Raw genomic sequence first — 13,418 nt, 5'->3', positions numbered from 1 at the left:
CTATCCAAAGGGTACCCAGAGTGGGAAGGTGGAAGGTCTGAGCCAGGGTAGCTGGCCAGGTTGGGCTGGGACTTGTCTCTTCTTGTCAACCCAACAGGTCTGGAGAGCTCTCTCCACTCTCCACAGAAATACCCCATACCCCACTCTACAGCCACAGCCTCAGCAGAGACATTACAAGGGCACAACAAGCACAAGTTCAAGTTAGGAAGAGGCAGTGAGAGATCCCAGCTGGGGAAAGAATGGCCTGGCCCAAGTGGACACCCCTGACTTCACGCAGCAGCTGCTCTTACCTTCCAAAGATGGTGTGCTTCTTGTCCAGGTAAGCACAGGAACGGAATGTGATAAAGCTGGGGGAAAAGGAAGAGAGGTTGAGGGAATTCTGTGAGCTATCCCACCCAGCCTAGCTCTTCTCAGTGACTACTGGGTCCATAGCAGGAGCCCACTGCCCTCCAGGGCCTGCTCTGTTAACCCACAGCTTCTGCATGTGTATCATGCACATCTGACTCCCACGTACTGCCTGTCCAAAACAGGTTGTTAGCTAAGGCCCACCAAATTAACCCCAGATCTGTGGTTCCCCAAAATAAAGCACAGCAGTTGGCCTCCTTAGCTGTTACCAACCTCCTATTGGGTAGACCCCGTGCCCTGCTTGAGCCTATTCAAGTGGCTGCTTTAAGAAGAAGCCAGCTGGGATGAGAGAACCAGAGTCCTGTACTACCATAAGCCCTGCTGGAAGGACGAAGGACACCAAACCAGGAGAAAGGAGGCTGCCACACAAGAGTGGGAGTAAAGGAATTGAGAAACTTGGGTAATATAAATACACAAAGACCCAGAAAATGACTGCATCTAATCTGATATAAAAACGGGGAAGAATTAAAATGCACAATGACACTGACATGTGAGAAGGCTGGGGTGACTGGAAGGAAAGCTCTCCAGGTGTCTTGTCTAGGGGAAGGTAGAGATGTACTAGTAACTTTAGACTTTAGCTCAGAAGTTAAAACATCTAACTTTCAAACAAGGAGAAAGAAGAGGAAATAAAAAATAAAAAATAAAAAAAAAAAAACCATAAAAAGAGTGACTTAAAAGCACAAAGTAAGATCCTAGGAAGCAGTATACCAACTGGAAGTTAAGCACACACTGTCAGAATGAACTTTTATCTGAACTAGTCCTTGAAACTGTAGCCATAGCAATTGACAAAAGAAAGAAATTAAAGGGATACGAATAGGAAAAGGAGAACTCAAACTATCCCTATTTGTCAACGACATGATTCTATATTTAGAAGATCCAAAAAATTGCACCAGAAAGCTTCTAGAACTCATAAACAAATTCAGTAGATCTCATAGAATATAAAATTAACACCCATAAACCAATTGTATTCCAATATACTAATGATGAATCAGCTGAAAGAGAAATCAGGAAAATTATCCCATTCACAATATCCTCAAAAAACATTCAATAATTGGGAATCAATCTAACAAAATCAGTAAAAGACCTCTACAATGAAAACTACAGAACACTAAAGAAAGAAATTAAAGAAGACCTTAAAAGATGGAGATTTTCCATGTTCTTGGATAGGCAAAATTAATATTGTCAAAATGGGGGCTGGGGATGTGGCTCAAATGGTAGTGTGCATGCATGAGGCACTGGGTTTGATTCTCAGCACCACATAAAAATAAAATAAAGATATTGTGTCCACCTAAAAAATAAAAAATAAAAAAACTAAAAAATAAATATTAAAAAAAAATATTGTCAAAATAGCCATACTACCAAAAGGGCTACACAGATTTAATGTAATTCCTATTAAAATTCCAATGACGTTCTTCATAGAAACAGAAAGGGCAGTCATGAAATTTATTTGGAAAAATAAGAGGCCCAGAATAGCCAAAACAATCCTTACCAAGAAAAGTGACACAGGAAGCATCACAATATCAGACATTAAATTATATTGCAGAGCTCTAGTAACAAAAACAGCATGGTATTGGCACTGAAACAGACACAAAGACCAATGAAACAGAATAAAAGATACAGAGACATAACCACATAAATACAGTTATCTAATACTAGACAAAGGCACCATAAACATACATTTGAGAAAACAGAGTGAAATCCATATGAAGTAGAATGAAATTGAACCCCTATCTCTCACTCTGCACAAAACTCAAAGTGGATCAAGGACTGAGGCATTAGAGCAAGACCCTGTGCTTACCAGAAGAAAAAGTAAGCTCGACTCTCCATCCTGTTGGCTTAGAAACTGACTTACTCAACAAAATTCCTAAAGCACAAGAAGTAAAATCGAGAATCAATAAATGGGATGGTATCAAACTAAGATGCTTCTTCATAGCAAAGGAAACAATCAAGAATGTGAACAGAGAGCCTTCAGAATGGGAGAAAATCTTTGCCGACTGCACCTTAGCTAGAGCATTAATATCTAGGATATACAAAGAACTCAAAAAACTTAACATCGAAAAAACAAAATAACCCAATAAATAAATGGGCAAAGGAACTGAACAGGCACTTCACAGGAGAATAAATACGAATAGTAAAAAAATAAATGAAAAAAATGTTCAACTTCTCCAGCAATTAAAGGAATGCAAATTAAAATTATAACGAGATTCCATCTCACTCCAGTCAGAATGGCAATTATCAAGAATACAAGTAGGAGCTGGGGATGTGGCTCAAGCGGTAGCGTGGCATGCCTGGCATGCGCGGGGCCCTGGGTTCGATCCTCAATACCACATAAAAATAAAATAAAGATATTGTGTCCACCTAAAACTAAAAAATAAATATTAAAAAAAAAAAAAAAAAAGAATACAAGTAACAGGGGCTAGGACTGTGGCTCAGCGGTAGACCGCTCACCTCACATGGGTGGGACCCGGGTTCGATCCTCAGTACCACATAAAAATAAAGGCATTGTGTTGTGTCCATCTACACATCAAAAAAAAAAAGAGAATACAAGTAACAATAAATGTTGGTGAGGATGTGTGGGAAAAGGTACACTTATATTGGTGGGAATGCAAGCAAATTGGTGCAACCACTACAGAAAACAGAATGGAGATTCCTTAGAAAACTTGAAATGGAACCACCATTTGACCCAGTTATCCCAATCCTCGGTTTGTACCTAAAGGACTTAAAATCAGCATACTACAGTAATGCAGCCACATTAATGTTTATAGAAGCTCAATTCACAATAGCTAAGCTATGGAACCAACCTAGGTGTCCTTCAACAGATGAATGGATAAAGAAAATGTGGCCAGGCGCATATGCATATCTGTAATCCCAGCAGCTTGGGAGGCTGAGACAGGAGGATTGCAAGTTCAAAGCTAGCCTTAGCAACTTAGAGAGTCAATAAGCAACTCAGTGAGACCCTGTCTCTAAATAAAATACAAAACAGGGGTGGGAATGTGGCACAGTGATCAAGTACGCCTGAGTTCAATCCTTGATACAAAAAAAAAAAAAAAGGGGCTGGGGATGTGGCTCAGCGGTAGCGCGCTTGCCTGGCATGCGTGTGGCCCGGGTTCGATCCTCAGCACCACATACAAACAAAGATGTTGTGTCCGCTGAGAACTAAAAAAATAAATATTTTTTAAAAAATCTCTCTCTCTCTCCCCCTCTTTCAAAGAAAGAGAGAGAGAGAGAGAGAAAGAAAGAAAGAAAGAAAGAAAATGTGGGCTATATACACAATGGAACATTACTCAACCATAAAGAAGAATGAAACTGGAGACTATCATGCTAAGTGAAAAAAGATAATACCAAAAAAACAAAGGCTCAATGTTCTGATATGTGGATGCTACCATACAATAAGAGAGGGGGAAGGAAGAATATTATTCTTTGGATTAGACAAAGGGGAATGAAGGGAAGGGAGAAGGATGGGAATAGACAGTAGAATGAATCAGACAAAACTTTCCTATGTTCATATATGAATATATGACCAATGAAATCCACATCATGTTCAACTACAAGAATGGGATCCTAATTTAAATAAGTTATATTCCATGTATATATGTTATATCAAAATACAATCTACTGTCATGTATATCTAAAACAAACAAAAAATACTGTCAGGATAAACTAAAATAAAACAAAATCCAAGTGTATGCCTTTAAAAAAAAGCTCTACAAAGTTCAGAATATAAAAAGCTGAAAGTAAAGGGGTAGAAGAAGACATCAAACAGGAAAGAAGGCAAGAAATGTTTTGGGGGCAAGTCATCAGGAGGCACAAAGCTACTCCCCAGGCAGTGGAGCAGGTAGGCACAACCCTGCTGAGATAGCATCATGCTACCCCCATCCTATGCAACCAGCATAGGCCTTGCCAGCAAGACACACAGGACTGAACCACCAGGCCACACTGAACACATCACCTGGCCAAAGGAGCCCACCAGGCTGACCACATACAAGGCTCTCTAGTAAGTCTCATGTCAAACCTACTATTATGCAGACCTGAATTCTGCCTTCCAGTAGTTCTCTTGCTGATTTCTAACACAGTAAAAGAAGCTAAGAAAGAGAATAAAATGAGCCTGAAGAAAATAGGAAGGATACAAAAGAAAAAAGGTGTTCATAGCAGCACAATTCACAATAGCTAGACTGTGGAACCAACCTAGATGCTTTTCAATAGATGAATGGATAAAAAAAAAATGTGGCATTTATACACAATGGAGTATTACTCTGCACTAAAAAATGACAAAATCATGGAATTTGCAGGGAAATGGATGGCACTAGAGCAGATTATGCTAAGTGAAGCTAGCCAGTCCCTAAAAAACAAATGCCAAATGTCATCTTTGATATAAGGAGAGCAACTAAGAACAGAATAGTGAGGAAGAGCATGAGAAGAAGATCACCATTAAACAGGGTCGAGAGTGGGGAGGGAAAGAGAGAGAGGAGGGAAATTGCATGGTAAAGGAAGGAGACCCTCATTATTATACAAAATTACATATAAGAGGAAGTGAGGGGAAAGGGGAAAAAAAACAGAGAGAGAGAAATTAATTACAGTAGATGGGGTAGAGAGAGAAGATAGAAGGGGAGGGGAAGGAAAGGGAGGGGGGATAGTAGAGGATAGGAAAGGCAGCAGAATACAGCAGACACTAGTATGGCAGTATGTAAAAAAGTAGATGTGTAATCGATGTGAATCTGCAATATGTATATGGGGTAAAAATGGGAGTTCATAATCTGCTTGAATCAAATGTATGAAATATGATATGTCAAGAGCTTTGTAATGTTTTGAACAACTAATAATAAAAAAAAGAAAAAAGAAAAAGAAAGAAAAAAATAAATAAATAAAATTCTTTGAGGATACTAAAGTAAAAGTTGTCAGAACAAGTACAAAACAATATTAGAAATAAAAAAAGAAGGCAAATGGCCCACATTGTTTTACAGTCTAGTTAATCTGAAAAATTATAAGTAAGGTGCAAAAAAAAAGTCAGTCAGGAATATTGGCTCATATCTATAATCCCAGCTCCTTGATAGGATCACAAGTTTGCAAGCAGCCAGGCAACTTAGCAAGACCCTGTATCCAAAAACAAAAAAATGCTGGGAAAAACAGTGTGCAGCTCAGTGGTAGAGTGGCCTATCCAGCAGATAGAAGACATGGGTTTATTTCCCAGTCACAAAAAAATAAACAATAGGACAAAACTTTCCTATGTTCATATGTGAATATATGACCAATGAAACTCCACATCATGTTCAACCACAAGAATGGGATCCAAATTCAAATAAGTTAGATTCCATAAACAAAGTACCCCCCATAAAACAAAACAACAAAAACAAATGTACCCAAACTACTTGGAAATAAGAAAGTTAAGAGGAGGGCTCGGGATATAGCTCAGCTGGTAGAGTGCTTCCCTTGCATGCACAAGGCCCTGGATTCAATCCCCAGCACACAAAAAAAGAAAAAAGGAAAGAAAGAAAGCTGAGAAGAAATTAAGAGGGGAACTAACAATGATCAGCAAGCTGTGAATGAGGAATACACCCTTCAAATGTACAGGGCTGATGGTACAGCTTGGTGAGAGAGTTTGCCTAGCATATTTGAAGCCCTGTGTTTGATCCCTAGCACCTCTAAAAAAAAGTAGACTTCACCTGTCTTCATGGTAAAGAGTAAATAAAGCTAAAAGTGGAGAAAGTGAAAAGAAAACTGGAGGAAGCAATCAAAGGTAGAAACAGAAAACAATTACACAGAAACTAAAAACAGATAAATCTTTCATGAACAAGGAAGGAACAGACTGCTTGGGAATAAGAAAGGAGATGTCAGCACTGAGACAAAGAGAACTCGGGATTCCATGGAAACAACTAAAATTCTGGGACACATGAGTCAAATTCTTGTCAAACAGACAAAATTCTGGCTGGGCGTACAGAGGAAGCCCTGAGGGAAGCAGCACATCATTATGTGCTGTCCTTGGCCAACTATTAACACCTGGGGACACTAGTACAATTTTAACTATTCTAGGCCATAAAGCCTGCTAGTGCACACCTCTCCCACCCATGCCTGATCAAGCCAGTTCACATGACCAAGACCACATTACAGTGAGGATAGAAAAGTGATCATCTTGACAAAGGGTAATAAAAAAGTCTCTGGCAATTCTTCTAACCTCTCCTAAAAACCAGGTCCAGTGACAAATATTATCAGATGGCAAAACCACATTTCAGAGTGGCAGGATGCCTATGTCTTCTGCCCCAACAGGTCATAGTGACATCAATATGACTGATGCACACACAGGGAAGTGGACACCAGATTTTATTGATGGACTTGAATATCTAGAAAACCCAGGAAATTCTTCTTAAAAACTCTAATTTTGATAAAGTAGGTAGATATAAAATAGTTTTACTCTACATAAGCAATAATCACCTACAACTTAGAAAAAATCCATTTACAAAAATACTACAAATTATAAAAATTCTTAAGTAGTTTTATTCAGGAAATCGGACTAAAAGATAAAAAGACATACAGGCCAGGGGTGTGGCTCAGTGGTGCAAGCCCTGAGTTTGACCCCTAGCAAACACATACAAAAATGACATATCCAAAAGGAAAGTCAAGCCAAATTCTTAAGTAATGAATAAATGAAATATGAATACCTATTCTTTAAAAATACAGGTGCCTGACTCCTTCCAACATGACCAGGCATCCACAGGCCCTGCTGCCATCCTCCTGTAGCCATGTTCCATACACAGAGGCCTCTCTGTCCCCCAACTACACCTCCAGCACCTGTCCCCTGCATGCCTCCCTCCCAATGTACTAATCCAATACACTGAACTCCCCAGCATGTCTTCCTGGTCACTCACACAGTCTGGTTCCATCGGCTTTCCTCTAAGAGGCCTTTACCTCTGGTAAACTGCTGGATGCTGCTCATAGGAACACACGCAGTTCTAAATAGTAACTTGCTTGGGGATTTTTTTTTTTTTTTTTTGCAGGGGACAACAGTGCTGGAGATCAAACCCAGAGCCTCATGCAAATTAGGCAAGCGTTCTACCACTGAGCTACATCCCCAGCCCAGGGAGCTCCCCCTTTTGAGTGCAGGGATACACACTCAGCCTAGGTGTGCTATATAGTTTGGATTTGATTCAGGCCTTGCACAACCTTTAATGAGAAGAGGAAGACACTGCAGGAAACTTTGGGTCCCTCCCCAGGTCATCCCATGGCAGCCCCACTGGGCCAACTGGACCCAGACTTACAACTGAGACTTGTTGGTGTTCGGCCCCGAGTTGGCCATGCTGAGGATGCCTCGTCCTGTGTGAGAGAGATTGGGCCGGAACTCATCTCTGAAGGGCTTTCCCCAGTATGACTCACCTCCTAGAACATAAAGAAAAACAGTCAGTTGGCAGCCCTAAAACCTGATTCCCAAGGGGTATTGGCAATTGACTGGGGCAGGAGTACTTTAGAAAAAGACCTTGGACCTGAGGCATCACATTGCCAACCTCCCCTGGACTCCATCACCTTCACATAGGCTGAGTGTTGATCACTCAGCCCTGTCCCCAAGAAGCCAGGGAATAGAACTCTAAAGCTATAAGGCATTATCATCGCACCATGCTGGATGAAGCTGTGAGCTGGGCCCAAGCAGCTGAAAGGCAATATGAGGTTTGAGATTCAGCAGGAGGGAAGCCAGCCCAGGATCTAAGGCCCTCCAGCCTCCCTTTGTTTCTGATGGAGGGGTGCCTCTGGGGCCCCAGGAAGATACAAGACACCACTAACCCCAATCATACAGGCCTCATAAACACCTAAAACAGGAAAACAAAGGGACATGCCTGAGGTAGCACACAGTGCTGGTGGTTAAGGTACAATCCTAATTCTTGTCTTCCACATTCTCTATCCAAAGCTCACCTCACCAACCTGCCCCTCACATCCCAAGGAACAGCCAGTGGTGTCAGGGACAGGTGTAGCATTAGTACCTACCTGTGCCTGTGCCTGTGGGGTCTCCTCCTTGGATCTGCAAGAACAAAAGCCAGTGAGCTAGTCAGCCTGAGGCCACCTGCTGCCTTCCACTACACTGCCTGCCCTGCCTAAACATATTCCCCACCTACAAGGCAGGCTCACCAGAGGGGCTGAGGTTTCAGTGAGGACAACAGGCCTCCAGACCATCTTTCTGTCTGAACCCAGTTCTACATGGGTTGGAACTTAAAAGCTAGTCTTCAAGATCTCTCACAGAGGATTCACCTACAAAATGTACACAGGCCACCAAGACCTGGCCCAGATGCCCACCCAAGGCAGAGACAAGCCCATTCAGCTCCCCCATGCCCACTGAGTGCATCTGTGGCTAACACTGACTGGTGACACTCACCACAAAGTTCCTGATGGACCTGTGAAAGATGGTGCCATCATAATAGCACTTCTTGCAGAGCTTGATGAAGTTTTCGCAGGTTTTTGGTGTCTGAAAAATAGCCCAATGCTTCTGAGGCATGAAGCAGCCAAATTTAGGGTCACAAAAGCCACACAGGGCTTTATCATGAGCAGGGATGGGCAGTTACCCAGACTACAGAGCAACAGAGACCCTAGTCCAGTATAGCCTCAACAAGGGGTCAAGAATGGGTCCCAGAAACTAAAACAACAGGACATCTGCAACTACAGAGCAGAAGTGGAGTCGGGTCCCTTTTTTGGAATGCATGCACACCTCCACACCTGCCCAGCAAGTGGTTGAGGAGATACATTATGCTGCTAACAGGGCCCCTGACACTGAAGCCAGGACACCACCTCAGCTTTCCCTGAGAGACAAGCTGGACTTGCTACAAGCATATTCTAACTGTAGCTTCATGTTTAAGGCAAGGATGCTGAAATAAGACCCCATCCTTTGGGCTGGGGTTTTGGCTCAGTGACAGAGCACTTGCCTCACATATGAGAGGCACCGGGTTTGATCCACAGCACCACATAAAAATAAATAATCAAAATAAAGATATTTTAAAAAAAAAAGACCTCATCCTCTGAATAAGAATGCAGATAAGACCTCATATTGGGTGAGGGGACTGGCTGTCACACCTACCAGGTCGCAGTGCAGTTCCAGATTAAGATCACCTTTGTTGGTGTGCAACCGCACATAGCCCTTCTTCTTCACAAACTGGTAGCGTAGCACATCTTCATCAATAGCAGCTGTTAAACAGAGGCCCAAGTTCCAATCCCACCTTTCACCTGGGACAGCCCCTCTACCCAGTCCCCCTGACCTGTAAAGGCAGTGCAGGAGCTGAAGGCTGAAGGTCTGCCCTGTTCATAGGCAGACCTGCCTGGGAACCATGGGGTTTAGGGCCACAAGGGGCAGGCAGGGACTCAGTAATTAAAAGGGGGGTGCTGGAAATATCTGGACCCAAGTTGGGGATGGGCAGTACCTATGTGACAGGAAGGAGGCCCCATATGCTGCTACTGTGAACTTGTGTCCCCAGGGACCTAAGAGTCAGGCAGCTACCTGCTTCATGTGTCGTCTCCGGCACCATGGCAGTGGAGGTGAAGGAAGCGCTGACCTTCCCCGTGGAATAGTGGGCCTGCCAAGAAAACCATGCAGCTTAGGTCCTTCCCTATCCCTCTCTCTCAGCTTCCCTGACCACCACACACACACAGTCCCAGTGAGACAGCCAGCATTATAAGGGCCTTTCCCTCAGTGCTCAGACCTGGAAGCCAGCAGGGCTAGAGGACAAGGAGCATGGTAAAGGCAGTGGGAAGGAGAGGCCAAGGCCAGGCCCAAGGGAGTAAAATTGGCCTGGGTGGGAACCAGTGGTCCACAGCCTCAACTAGGCTCCAACTTATGATGGAAGGTCAACACTGAGAATAAGTATCACAGAGGGCCAGCCTTCTCCAGGGATAGAAGTACAAGGGACTTGTTTCAAATTATTCTACATTAAGAGATAATCTAAGGGCTGGAGTTGTGGCTCAGTGATAGAGCATCTGCCTAGCATGTGCAAGGCACTGGGTTCAATTCTAATTCTCAGCACCGCATATAAATGAATAAAATAAAGGTCCATCAACATCTAATAAAAAAAAATTTAGAAAAAAAATGATCACTTTAATCAAGAAAAAAACAAGTCCTAATAAGTCTTATTTATTTTTTATCCTAAAGAGAAGACAATAAAGTGGGCTTGCCCATAAGAAATGCAATGTGCTAAGGATGGCTGTGTTCCATTGGGAAGATTATAGGCAATGAACTTTTTTTTTTTTTTTTTTTTTTTGGTATTAGTGATTGAACTCAGGTGCTTTTATCCACTGAACAACATCCCCAGCCCTTCTTATTTTTTATTTTGAGACAGGGTCTGGCCAAGTTATTGAGGGCCTTGCTAAATTGCTAAAGCTGCCTTTGAACTCGTGATCCTCCTGTCTCAGCCTTCCAAGCAGCTAGTATTACAGACATGTGCCACCATACCTAGCTGAACTTCTTTTTAATTTTCCAAAATTTTGTTCATTAATTCCTCATGGGGGAGAGAAACTCAGAGCTAGCTACTCCCAGCCTCTACTCTGCCTGCAGATCTAGCTTACCAGTCATGCCTACACAGAGGAGAAAGAGATCTGGGAGAGACTGGGACAAATACTAGCATTACCACTGCTGATGGAACCTCAAGGAGACATGAACAGGACATTCCAGGCAAAGCTCAGGCAGGCGGTCCCAAACATCTCAGCAGTCCCTGAAAGTCTCCCTAGCTTTACTGTAGGTTCCAGTACCAAGTGGGCCCTGTCTCCCTGCCACCACAGACCTCCAGGGGTTTTTTTGTCTTGTTTTGTTTTTGGTACTAGGGATTGAACTCAGGGGCACTCAACCACTGAGCCACATCCTCAGCCCTATTTTATATTTTATATAGAGATAAGAGTCTCAGTTGCTTAGTGACTCACTAAGTTGCTAAGGCTGGCTTTGAACTAGTGATCCTCCTATCTCAGCCTCCCAAGCAACTGGGATTATAGGCATGTACCACCAAGCCCAGCTTCAGACCTGCATATTCTAAGACTGCTGTGTCCTAAGATATAAACACAGCCCCTGGAGGCAGACAGCTAGTCATCCGAGTTCAGATCAGGGACCAAGGCATAAAGCAGCCCTTCCTCAGCTTGACCAACTCTTTTGTCCCTGGCTTACCACCCATTCTTTCACACTCAGTCGGGAGGTCTGTGTGACCCTCCTCACCCTCTTGGGGCCCAGCTATCTCAGCAGTCCTAAGAGTTGAGTATCCAGGGCCCTAGGGCCACAAGAGTTCTAGAGAAGGTCCCAGTCACATCCCCTCCAAATGTATCCTAGGCTCCATGAGTCCCTGCCCCAGAATCACTTCACAGGTTCAGAGCTGCCTACTTACAGCATTTAGCTGGTCCACTTTCTTCTTCTCTGGGGCCTTCATGGTGGCTGCCAAGATTTCATCCCCTTTGAACTCCTTGTACAGCTCCTGCAGTGTTTCTCGGGTCTCAGTGTTTGTGTTTTTCAAATAATAAGATGGGTCCTGTTTGGCCTTTTCCTCATCTACAAAACAGCATGGAGGTACTGAGCAGCCAAGCCACAGAAGCATCCATAGATGGATATGATGGAGACAGAAATCCAGAGCCAACTACAGTAGCAGAAGCCACCAGAAAGTTTAGGCTAGGATCACTAGATATGTTGTGGATCCCATACTACTAACACAGATTGTACTGCAGCAGCAGTGATGGATCCACCAAGGCCAGATATTCTGAGCACACACAGTGCCATGGGTACCTAGTCCCAGGCCTGAAGAGGTCTTCTCCATGCAGTCAACAGCAGTCTTAGGATGGGCAAGAGGCTTAGGGTTGACTTTTATTTTCTTACTTACATTCATCTATACATTCCCCCACTTTAATAGTATATGTTTTGCTTTTATAACTTAAATTTTTTTTTTCTTGGGCTATGGTTGTGGCTCGGGGTAAAGCGCTCACTTAGCGTGCATGAGGTACTGGGTTCAATCCTCAGCACCACATAAAAATAAAAATAAATACTAAAAATTTTTTTTTTCTTATTCTAGGCACAGTGGCACATACCTGTAATCCCAGCAACTCACGAGGCTGAGACATGAGGATTACAAGTTTAAGACCGGCCTTAGAAACTTAGTGAGACCCTGTCTCAAACTAAAAAATAAAAAGAGCTAGGGATATAGATGACATAGCTCCCTAGTAAAATGCCTCTGGCCTCTGGGTTCAATTCCCAGTATAAAAAAAATATATCTTATGTAGCTTGGTACAGTGGTACATATGCCTAAAATCCCAGCTACTCAGGAGTTTGAGGCAGGATTGCAAGTTTAAGGCCAGTCTTGGCAACTCAGTGAGACCCTGTCTCAAAATAAAAATAAAAACAAAAATACAGAGGATTGGGATGTAGCTCAGTGGTCAAGTACCCCTGGGTTCCATCCCCAGTATTGCAAAAAAAAAAAAACTACTTAAAATGTGTTTGGGGTCTTTCCAGATATGAAATGCCCCAGGCAGGATGGTGCATGCTGCTGCTTACCTGAAGGAAAGGAACAGCATACCTGGGCCCCAGACTTGGCCTCCAGGTCTCTGGAGGTCAGAGCTCCTCAACTGTGTGCTCAGCCTCAGCATCCCTAAATTCTACCTGGTTCATACAGTGTGCATCACTGAGTATCTGGGATGCTATTCTCAGCAGCACTGATGCCAACTAATCTTGGCCCAAGTCTTCCTGGTTCCTCAAAAGCAGCCCTAAGTCAGCTAAGAAAATTGGAGAGCTCCCACTTCATTCCACAGTGTGCTCCTTGACACTGACCAACCACAGGAAATAGAGGGACAAAGGTCCCAGCTGCCCCAAGACATGAGTCTGATATCACCAGAGCCTCCACCTCAGTGACACCTCTGTCAATACTCCCTAGAGAAAGCACTGGCCAACAGAAATCCAGGGGGATGCCCATGGCCACCAGAGCTGAGGAAAGGAAAATGAGATGTCCGGGCAAGTCTGACCTTTTGGGGTTCCCATGACAAGCAGCTGGCAGATTCTCTGAACGTCAGACACTGAACATGGATTC

General features: G+C 43.3%; 1 protein-coding gene across 3 annotated transcripts in view; it reads right to left on the bottom strand.

Moving 5' to 3' along the window:
• Window positions 1-13,418, bottom strand: part of Ppil2 (peptidylprolyl isomerase like 2) — a 32,343-nt gene that overhangs the window by 3,775 nt on the left and 15,150 nt on the right. For all 3 annotated transcript variants that reach the window (XM_027924207.2, XM_027924206.2, XM_071618338.1), the window contains 7 exons: window positions 11,736-11,896; window positions 9,872-9,947; window positions 9,455-9,561; window positions 8,759-8,848; window positions 8,374-8,407; window positions 7,656-7,773; window positions 291-347 (listed from right to left, as the gene is read on the bottom strand). In XM_027924207.2, coding sequence (XP_027780008.1) covers window positions 291-347; window positions 7,656-7,773; window positions 8,374-8,407; window positions 8,759-8,848; window positions 9,455-9,561; window positions 9,872-9,947; window positions 11,736-11,896 — 643 coding nt within the window. The remainder of the gene's footprint in view (window positions 1-290; window positions 348-7,655; window positions 7,774-8,373; window positions 8,408-8,758; window positions 8,849-9,454; window positions 9,562-9,871; window positions 9,948-11,735; window positions 11,897-13,418) is intronic.

The sequence above is a fragment of the Marmota flaviventris genome, chromosome 1, assembly GCF_047511675.1.
Source record: "Marmota flaviventris isolate mMarFla1 chromosome 1, mMarFla1.hap1, whole genome shotgun sequence".
In the NCBI taxonomy this organism is placed as follows: Eukaryota; Metazoa; Chordata; class Mammalia; order Rodentia; family Sciuridae; genus Marmota; species Marmota flaviventris.
The sequence above is the reverse complement of the archived record's forward strand: the minus strand, read 5'-3'. Positions and strand labels throughout refer to the sequence as shown.